Source organism: Crassostrea angulata, chromosome 8 (assembly GCF_025612915.1).
Source record: "Crassostrea angulata isolate pt1a10 chromosome 8, ASM2561291v2, whole genome shotgun sequence".
NCBI lineage: Eukaryota > Metazoa > Mollusca > Bivalvia > Ostreida > Ostreidae > Magallana > Magallana angulata.
The window spans coordinates 48,318,810-48,330,280 of record NC_069118.1 but is presented as its reverse complement, the minus strand read 5'-3'; the positions used below and the strand labels follow the sequence as shown (position 1 = coordinate 48,330,280).

Genomic DNA, 11,471 nt, shown 5'->3' with positions numbered 1-11,471 from the left:
ATCGATGAAAATTACTCCTTACACAGTGAAATACAAGATAAATTTATTTAGTAGAGTTTTTTTTGCTACTTTATTAATCTTGAAATATTTCTGTATCAGGGCATTATCCTGCCAAGGTCAACTTCGTATTGATAAGTGAAATCTGCACGTAATCGATCTCTGAGAATATTACTGTTTATTATTCTCCCCAAAAAGTTTTTTTGGATGTTAGCTACGGATCTAAGATATATGGTTGTCATAAATAAGGGATCATTATTAATTTTTGAAAAAGAAGTAAATATTAAACATTACATCAGCGGAATCAATAATCAGAGACTTGGTGACTGCATTATCAAAAGCGTTTATTCCAATGTAAAAACATTTAATAGTTTGCAGCGTTCAAAGCGGGTGTCACTTATAAAAGAAAATAATATATGCTGTTTTTCTTTGACGTCAATCAATGCAAAGAAAAAACAAAGTAAATTGTGTTCTTTTAAATATAGATCAGCTAAATAAGAGTCTTAGAATACCGTCCGATTCAATCGATAACAAAACAATCTAAGAAAGCATATACTTTATTAACGACATATATTTCGATAATCTTGGTAGTTTTAAGAACTAAGTATTATGAATAACGCGTTTGAGGTCAAGAAAAGTTCCCATCCATAGCCATATTGACAAAGAAAGCTGTAAAAATTGTTTTAGTGTTTCATAAGTTCTATTTTAAAAAACACCACAAATTCATCCAAAACATTTGAAAGATTTATTTTGTGTTAATCCATGAATACCAAATATGCACTACAGAAAATGTAACAAAATATGATAGGAAAAAAATCTGAAAAATAGCACGCAACTTATAGTTTTCCGTTTGGTTCAACATCGTAACTCCTTTCGAACTAAAAAAAATTGATAACTAAATGCAGTGCTAACTATACTTGTTAAAAGATAAATCAAAGCTTAAATCATATACACGTCAAATCCTCCTAATTTTGAAAAGAAAAAAAATCAGGGACCATGAAATATTTCATAGGGCAGTGTCGAGTTCGTCGTTCATAAGCTAAATATAAGTTCGTGAACTTAGTAGTAGAGAAACAATATCCATAATCAACAGTACTTTTTTTCTTAATATACAAATAGAAAACAAATGAGTTCGAATTAGGAATTCAAACAAAATCAAAAATTACATGTAACCTGCTTAATTTTAAATTTTATTATAGATTTAGAGTATAAAAGCCTGACTTTTTTTAAAATCAAAAGTACACATATACATGTACATGTTAAAATCAATAGTATATTCTCACTAAATAACTAAAAAAATGACGTAAATTAAACTTCTTTGTACGTATAATTGGATTTCAATAATACAAAATGGACGCTAAATAAAGGGGGTTGCTAGTAGCACAGATAGAAAGATAACATGTAGTTTTATGAATAATTGAGAAATAAACCAGCTGGAGAAAATTACCAGAAACTGTTTGTTGCAAAAGATATTTAGGAATTTAACTAAACGCAAAATTGATCTTGTTAACTCTATGCTATGCTGAGAAAATTATCCCAAATTTGTTCTTCTTAGTTTTTTAGCTCACCTGAGCCAAAGGCTCAAGTGAGCTTTTCTGATCAAAATGTGTGCGTTGTCTGTCGTTGTCGTCGTTGACGTCGTCAGCGTCGTTGTTGTAAACTTTTCACATTTTCATCTTCTTCTCAAGAACCGCTGGGCAGTTTTCAACCAAATTTGGCACAAAGCACTACTAGGTAAATGGGGTTCAAGTTTGTTCAAATGAAGGGCCACGTCCTCTTTAAATGGGAGCTCATTGAGAATTATTGAAAATTTGGTGGTATTTTTCAAAAATCTTCTTCTCAAAAACTATTCGGCCTGGAAAGCTTGTGTGGAGGCATCCTCAGGTCGTGTAGATTCAAGTCTGTTCAAATCATGGTCCCCGGGGGTAGGGAGGGGCCACAAGAGGGGGATCAAGTTTTACATAGGAATATATAGAGAAAATCTTTAAAAATCTTCTTCTCAAAAACTATCAGGCCAGAAAACTCAAATTAAAATGGGAGCATCCTCAGATAGTGTAGATTCAAGTTTGTTCAAATCATGGTCCCCGGGGGTAGGGTGGGATCACAATAAGGGGATCAAATTTTACATAGGAATATATAGAAAAAATCTTTAAAAATCTTCTTCTCAAAAACTGTTATGCCAGAAAAGCTCAAATTAAAGTGGAAGCATCCCCAGGTAGTGTAGATTCAAATTTGTTCAAATCATAGTCCCTGGTGGTATGGTAGGGTTACAATGGGGAAATGGATTTTTACATAGGAATATATAGAGAAAATCTTTAAAAATTTTCTTCTCAAAAACTATTAGTACAGAAAAGCTCAAATTCGAGTGGAAGCATCCACATGTAATGTAGATTCAAATTTGCTCAAATCATAGTCCCTGGTGGTATGGTGGGGCCACAATGGGGAAATGGATTTTTACATAGGAATATAAAGAGACAATCCTTAAAAATCTTCCTCTCAAAACAATCAGGCCAGAAAAGCTCAAATTATACTAGAAGGATCCTCAGGTAGCGTAGATTCAAGTATGTCCAAATTATGGTCCCCAGGGGTAGGGTGGGGCCACAATAGGGGGATCAAGTTTTACATAGGAATATATAGAGACAATCTTTAAAAATCTTCTTCTCAAAAACTCTTAGGCCAGAAAAGCTCATATTAGAGTGGAAGCATCCTCAGGTAGTGTAGATTCAAATTTGTTTAAATCATAGTCCCTGGTGGAATAGTGGGGCCACAATGGGGGGGATAAAATTTTATACAGGAATATATAGAGACAATCATTAAAAATCTTCTTCTCAAAAACCATTAGGCCAAGAAAGCTCAAAGTGATATGTAACTATCCTCAGATAATATAGATTCAAGTTTGTTCAAATCATGGTCCCTGGAGGTAGGGCGGGGCCACAATGGGGGATGAATTTTTATATAGATATATAGAGACAATCTTTAAAAATCTTCTTTTTAAAGACTGTTTGGCCAGAAAAGCTTAAACTTGTGTAGAGGCATCCTCGGGTAGTGTAAATTTGCAGTTTGCAAAATCTCAGTCCCTAGTGGTAGGGTGGGGCCGTGATGGCGGTTTGAATTTTTACATAGGAGTTTATAGAGAAAATCTTTAAAAATATTCTGGGAAAGTTTTCGGTCCAAAACTCAGTACTTAGTGTAAAAGCACAGGTTATGTAGATTTAAGTTTGATGAAACCATGATTCCCTAGAGAAAATTGGGGCCACGAAATGGAATTGGGGGGGGGGGGGGGGTACAAAGGAAGAGAGAATAATCCTCTTACAGGAACAACAACAAAAGGGGCTTGGTATTTTACCCCAAAAAAGAGATGGATAAAAATTGGCAGATTTTCCTTTTTTTTTTTTTTTTTAGCAAGATCTACTGTACATAGTTATCAAGATATTTTGATACTGTAGAGCTAATTTGATCAGAAATAAGGCAATTGTTGCTCAGGTGAGCGATGTGGCCCCTGGGCCTCTTGTTTCATTTTTCTTTTCACAAAACAAAATGTTTTCTGGCAACACTGTTTATGTTTGCCCCCCCCCCCCGGGGGATGAATATAATTGTCCTCTGGTCTGCGTCAGGCAACAATTCGCCTGATTGGGGCTTAACATACTGTAAAAATGGTTCTTTACTCGTTGGGCAAATTTACACTAGTTACGCGGTAAGCCTAAAACTGCGTACAGTAAAAAATCTAAAACTTTTGGAGTGGTATTTCACGCATCCGCACACGTAATACTTGGACGCATAGTTTGACTATAGAAGAAGCGTGCTTAACCTGCAGCGTAAATAACCACGTTATCAGTTATTGCTGTTGCCCCTAAACCCCGTCAATATCTGCAATATTAAATAAGCAAACTGCATGTTTGCTACATAATGTAACACAGAAATTTTCTATAGATTTCTCCTCGTGAGACCTCCATTAGCGTTGAATTTGAGAAACTTGTACGTAAGTAAATACTTTCAGAATGAGATTCTGGTTCATTTTCATTCCATAGGAAAAATGGTATTGCTCCACCAAAGTCGTTAAGGAAAGGCGAGGACGCGTCTTTTCTCATTCCTTGTAAGTACAGTTTATTACCATAAAGATCTGGTGATAAAAATAAATATCATGAATTTATCATCATTCTAATTTGGTGTGTATTTTGCTATTTTTCTTTGACAAAAAATAACATTAAATTAAAAAAAAATCAGAAAAAAAATCGAGTGTGTGCCTCGCTGAAAGGCCATTTCAAGATTAAACAGAAATCAAACCTAACTTTGTTAACATTTTGATTAATCTAATGACATTTTTGACATTGATTAAAAAGATAATAAAAAGCAATTATAAACTGTCTCCTTATAATAATGTTTAATTTTATTTACAAAAAAACAAACACACAAATCAAGAGAAAAAAAACACACACAAAAAAGCAAATACAATGTATGCATTACATCTGTTTTAAATGATTTAAAAACTTTACCTTCCCGTAGTTAAACCACAAAAGGTTTTGCTTTTTTTAATTTTTTTTTTCAATTTTTTTTATTAATGCATTAAGACGATATCTCTAATGTTTAACAAAAATGGAGTGTAAGTCGTCGAGTTATATGACAAAAATCGTAATAATGCCCCTTTAAAAATAATGCGATCGAGGTAGCACAAATCTTGTCTCACAATACATTAAGTTTCCTGGAAAAGGTTTTTTTTTTATAAGAATTAAAATAAGTAACTTACCAACTATATGTTGTAAAAACACGATGGCACTTTCTGAGTCCACAAGAAATAAATGACTTCTAGGATCGTCTTGACTACACGCTGTTCTAGCTTCTTCATATTTTTTTCCAGTAGTATGATACTTGTAACAATACTGGTGTGTTGAATTCCAGGTGTAACCAGGTGTGTTACATTTATGTTCTGTAAAGAAGGTTAACCCTATACTGATTTAGCACGATATCAAAACGAAAATTGGTTTGATTATAACAATAGTTAATTACTAGTATTCAATATTCAAATACACGCCTGTAGTACCAATCTCCTCAGAGTTCAAACAAATGTCCAAAAATACATTTTTTTAATCATTAAATAAGATAAGATCAATTGTTATTTTAAGGTATTACCTTTGAAGAAATATGTTTCCTCACTGGAATTCAAAAACTGTAGTCCAGCTTTATAGTGATGTGTAAAGTGGTACCCTGTACAAGTTTCTCTATTGGACACAAACACAGACAGACACGATGGCATAGATAAACAGAAAACCATACATTGCATAAATGAAATTGTTCCATTAAATAAAGGGTCTTTATCTGGAACACGAAATTCCATATCAAAATACTGCATGAAAGCAGCTTCCAAATTATTTTGTTCGGTAAGCATAGACATCATAGAACCGATCAGCAAAATATCACTGAGACGAACTGCATGACTTTTTAATTAAGATAAAAGATGGTCTTAAAGTTTTCCTTTTTCATAATTTTCCACTTATATTTTAAACGACCGTGTAGTGAGCGACCTGCGCGTTAGGTTCCGTTCGTCATCGAAAGCAAGATTTATATCTTGCCTAGGTTGCCGATTGGTTAACGCGATGGCCGCTAATTGCGAATAGTAACAGGTATATTCAGAAAATATTTCAACCAAAATAAGATTTTAAGAAATGGAAGAAAAATTAGAAAGATGTCGACAGAGGTAAAATTAAAAAACATTTTTGCATTTTTAATTATCAAGAAAGATTATAATACGCTATTTCGAGCAGAAGAGATGTTAAGTGTATTATTTAAAAAAAAAAGTTTCTTTGTTTTGTATTGTGCAATATAGCCCAGTCTCTCTTACATCATGTTATAGATGTATACGTTTAATTATATCATTATCATATTTTTATTTTATCAAAAAGATGCATCGGATTCTAACCCGACATTTATATAACTTAAAAAAGACCCCCCCCCCCCAAAAAAAAAAAAAAAAACAAAAAAAAAAAAAACAAACAAACAAACAAAAAAACAAACACTCCTTTTTACAAACTGCTTTAAATCATATACAGCCTATAATTACATTTAGTATATTCAAAAATATTGTTATTAAAGTAGATTTTTGTTTTCTCCTTTTGAAGTCCAATTGAAATTAATTATAAATGAAATTATAGATTATGCTATAACATATACATTTTATCTATCCTTTTGTTTTATTTTCATCATAGCTTAGTGGCTCAGTTGGTTTATGAACGGTATATCACGAGTTTATATCTTAGTTTTGTAGGCTTTTTTCACATTTACTAAACTTATTGTTGAAACAACATTTTCTTAAAATTCAATTTCACACATTTTTGGCCTATTTTACTTGTATTATCTTTCTCTCGTAATTAAATAATTCTTGACTGATAGTTGAAATTATTTTGATGTAGTGGGCCACTTTTCCTCTTTACTGTCATATAACCGGCTACCTTATGTGGACTGAAAAGTCGTATATAAAGAAATAAAACAGACACCTTTTCTTCTGATTTAGTTTAATTAAGAACTTAACCACACAAAGAATTCATATGTATGCTCCTTTCTACATGTATAGGCTGGTTTAGGTCATTCGTAATGGATACCATTAAAGCTAAACCCCGTACAACTTTTTAAGGTTCTTTAGTATTTTCTCCAAAAGCTTTCAACTTTTATCTTTATCAGTTTCAGTAAAATTGAGTAAATGTGTTTGATTCTTTTTTAAAAACTTAGGGCAAAATTTTCTCCATATTTGACCTTGGTTAGATCTAATAATACAAGGTAACATGAAACGTCTAAGTCTCCTAAAGTTTGATAATACTAGGTAGAAATGGAAATGAATAGTATTTTGGGCCGTTTTCTAATTTTCTTCTAGATATTGCTCTAGTGAAACAACTTATGCAATCTCAACATATGTATTATTCTATTTGTTGTTCTTTATGAATACTTTACTTTAATCTAAAAATAAAAAAATCCTTTGATGTTATTTCACCACGACGTCACATTTCGATTAACAACTAAGAGTGCTGTAAGCAAAAGAGATACGATATTTGATTGGCGCAGAACTTTTGATCAACCAATGAAAAAGTGGGTTATGTCTTAAGTAAATTATATCATATAATGTAAAATTTACGCGATTAAAAAGAGGTTCTATCGCTTTTCTTCCTCTGCCCCTTCTTTTTAGCAAATATTTTACTAAATATAATCTAACAATTACATAAAGTATAGATTTAAAGGTTTGATTGCACTAAGGTTAATCAACAAGTATTGCCACACAATGTCACTTTGCCAATAAATAGATTTTAAAACTATCTGCATATTTTTGGTATACTGAACTTTGAGTGTATACATGTAAGTGACGTTTCTGTTTATCTTTGTCCGGCTTTCGCCTGTCTGTCCGTTTATCTTTAAACATTTTACGTTTTTACTTTCCAAAACTTCTGAATCTTTGCAAATTTCAGCCCAATTTAAAACATATTATTCTTGAGTTACAGGAGTTCCTGCAAGACATGCTAGAGTAATTATATATTTTGATTCAGTGAAGTTCACACACCAAAATGAATTCACTGTTACTCGGTCTATAAAATCATCGATTAAATGCTAACCATTACAACAAAGAAAAATCCAAGCTTTTACATGTAACACTATTTAGGTTTACCAACCAGAAATTGTTCACTGTTACTGGGTTTACTCAATCATCGATTAAGTGTTAATTATTACAATAGAACAATTCGACCTCTAACATGTAACACTAGTCAAGTTCACAACCCAGAAATAGATTAACTGTTACTGGGTTTACAAAAACATTGATTAAGTGTTAACTATTACAATGCAGAACAATTCAAACAATTACAATTAGTGTTAAACATGTAACATTAATGAAGTTCACAAACCAGAAATGAATTCATTGTAACTGGGTCCACAAAATTATCGATTAAGTGTTAACTATAACAATATAAAACAATTCAAGCCCTAACATGAACACTTATCAATTTCAAAAAACCAAAAAATGAATTCACTGTTACTGGGTCTACAAAAACATCGATTTAGAGTTAACTATTACAATACAGAACAATTTAAGAACTTAACATAAGTATGTATCATGTAACACTAATCAAGTTCACAAACCTGGAATGAAATCACTGTTACTGGGTCTACAAAATCATCGATTATTTGTAAAGGATTACAATATAGAACAATTCAAAAACTAACTTGTAACATTAATAAAATTATGACAATAACAAACTGTCAAATCCATAAAACGAAATATAAATTCAAAGCAGAGCAACACAGACCTCCAAAAAGATAGGAAGGATCAGGTGCCTAGGAGGAGTGAGCATCGTCTGCTGACTAGTCACACCCACTGTGTACTCTTTGTCGTAATCGGAAAAAAAATCCGGAAAAGTTAGTAGACAATTTAGTGATTAATTATGGTCTAAAAACTAGTATGAAAATGTTGGTTTAACAACTAGTATGAAAAACGTCAGTCAGCATGCGACCCAGTGGAAGATTGCATTTGCTGACTAGGTCGTTGTATCGACCAAAGACCTTGCAAAAAGATGAATTCAAATGAGACTGTTGATAGTCCTGTTTTATCAACTTGTTTGTTAGTTGCTTACCTCGCCTTAGAAACTGTTCATACGAAGAGCATGCCCTTGCGTATCGAATTTGCTGAAAGACAAAAACACCATATGCAGGTGATGAAGGTATATTGCTACATAAGTGAGGAAAGTTGACGATAGGAAAATTGAAGTAATCGCGTTAATCATAAAGTTTTGTTGTTTCTCTAACATGTATTACTAGGTAAGTTAAAACAACAAAAATCAATTTACTGTAAGTGGGTCCAGAAAACCATCGATGAAGTGTAAGCTATTAAAATATAGAACAATTCAAGCTCTAACATGTAACATCATGAAGTTCACAAAACTAATTAATTCATTGTTACTGGGTCAACGAAAACAGAGATAAAGTGTTAACTATTACAATATAGAACAATTCAAGAAATTAACATTATTATTTAACATGTAACACTTATCAAGTTCACAATTGCAACAGTTACATGATATTTCTATTCCTGATTTTTTTAAATGAAGAAATCGAGTTATTTCTTCCCAAAGGTAAACTTACTGTGAAACATACATTCTGTATATATGTATTAGACCTGTTGAATGTAAAGTATGTATATATTTTACATAGTTTGTATGTAAAATATATCTGATATTTAGCCCCTTTGTTTTAATTCAAGTTCAGTAAATAAACCCCGATTAACTCAAGCTTTTGGCCCCATTCCATCGTATAGTTATTGCTTAAGCAATTTCTTGGCGAAAAAGGTCTTCTCCACCAATTTGATTATATTTCGTGCGTTGTCTGACGTAAAAAAATTAATAAAACGACGCAGGCACATTTTTTTGCAAGGTACACAGTTTTTTAAAAATTACCTCCGTGTTTGAAATCGAACACTAGTGAAACCTGCACAAAAGCTAGTCACAAAAATTGCTAAAATCATATATACAATCAAACCTGTTTTAAGAGGCTAATTTAGGGGAAACATTGAAAGTGGCCACTTAAGACAGGTGGTCTCTTATTCCAGATTGCCTTCCAAAAGTCATTAGAACATTATATGTGTAGTAACAAGATTGATCCATAGTTTATTGTATGACTCATAATAATGATTTTTACAATAAATTTTCCAAAAGGACTCTATATGTATTTTGATTACTTCGTATGCATGACTTTTCGAAAACGTAAATTGGGAACAAAGTAAAAAAGAAGATCAGTTTAAAATACTGTATTTCTTTATTTTCTTTTTGCGGCCTTATCGAAGCCATTGTTTAGAACATGTGCGTCTGTCACTTATTATCTCGGACATCGCAATGGGGCAATGCAATTCTCAAAACATCCGGCCATAATGCCCTGTATACCCCTTGTTATATGGGATAGGTGACCATATTGAGCAATTCAAAGATTATTATGATGATTAATAAAACATCGAATATCATTACAGAATCGCAATCAAGTAACCGTTTCATTTAGTATTAATAACATGGTTGGTCAAGATTTGACTAGCCGCTGGCCGCTGGCCGCTTGTTCCAGTATAAATATATAAGAAAAATATTTGGGGGATATAAAACTGGCTGCTGGCCAAGGGTGGCCGCTGATTTTGGGTGGCTGCCAACTTAAAGGCAGTTTTGACTGTACTTTCATTTTTTTAACATTAATTGTAGGTTTACCAACGCTTAAAATTTAGATATTTAATTTCTTTAAACCCTAACATGGAGCCTACGCCACCGATTTTTTCGTGTATTGTCGTTAACAAATTATTGATTGTTTTGTTTTATTACTTTTCAATGTTTTTGCACATTTTCAAAACAGGTCACTTACAAAGGAAATTATTTGTGTTGTCTCAGTAATTTCCGAACAAACCTCGTATATAATAACTGCATTTCTCAAGGTGTCAGGATTAAATCTGCCTTTCATGAACATATTTTTTGGTAAACCTGTTTACTTCAATCGGCTAATTTTAGTCAAAAATCATATTTTTTTTACAAGGTAAATATATTCCTTATCATCTTTACCAACAAATATCTTAAATATTTTACAGAAAGAAACCTTTTTAAGTTACTATAAGCAGGGCATTTTGACTTGGAAGATGATAACATTTTGATTTTGAAATACACTTATAATAGATTAAGCAAAAATAAAACTTTTCTACTCAAATTGACCGAATATCTCAAAATTGATACTAATTGCATGCGTTTTCTTTAGACGTAAAAATAACCAAACAAATACAATAAATTAAAAAAAACAGAACATATTTACATGCACCTTGCGTAAATAAAAAATATTTTGCAAGTAATTAGAATTAATAAAGTACATGAAACTGTCTAGTGCATAAACTGCTGTGTGTTTTTTTTATTGCAGAAATTGGTTCATTATTAAAAAAAAGAGATATGTGACTTTATGTATGAGTGGGAGTTTAAAGGTGAACATGATTTATTTTCATGAAAACTGTTTTATATGGACAAAAGATCTAGGTCTTTATGATTAATTTGCAATCGTTCCGTAAACAATTCAATAAACACATTCCATGCTATAATGAATGCAAATAGATACCGGCATTTTAATGTAAAGACATTGTTTAAAAAAATGGTTTAACGGTCCTTTCTTAGAGAAAAAAGAAAAGTAATATCTGGGATTGAAAAATCGATGTAAAAAATAAAAGAAGACAAGTCCTGTATACCAACAATTGTATTGAAAAATTCACTCTACGTCGCGTTTGCAATAAATAACAAAAAATACATTGTATAAATATTTCATCACCTGTAAGAGAAAACTCTCGTTACAGTCGACCGATTTTGTTAAAATTGATGTTTTCGACCTTTAGCTTCTGCATTTACCTTGTCATTAGGTTTTCCGAAAAATGTCTTTAAAATGTTTATTAATATGATGAGTCCAAACATACATTTATTTCCTACACAACAACCGAG

General features: G+C 31.9%; 1 protein-coding gene across 1 annotated transcript; it reads right to left on the bottom strand.

Moving 5' to 3' along the window:
* Window positions 1-3,896: 3,896 nt before the first annotated feature.
* LOC128158870 (uncharacterized) lies at window positions 3,897-5,344 on the bottom strand. Its single transcript, XM_052821846.1, has 3 exons — window positions 5,125-5,344; window positions 4,742-4,921; window positions 3,897-4,117 (listed from the first exon to the last, which is right to left on the bottom strand). Exons 1-3 carry the CDS (start codon window positions 5,342-5,344, stop codon window positions 3,897-3,899), a joined length of 621 nt encoding a protein of 206 aa, XP_052677806.1.
* Window positions 5,345-11,471: the final 6,127 nt, after the last annotated feature.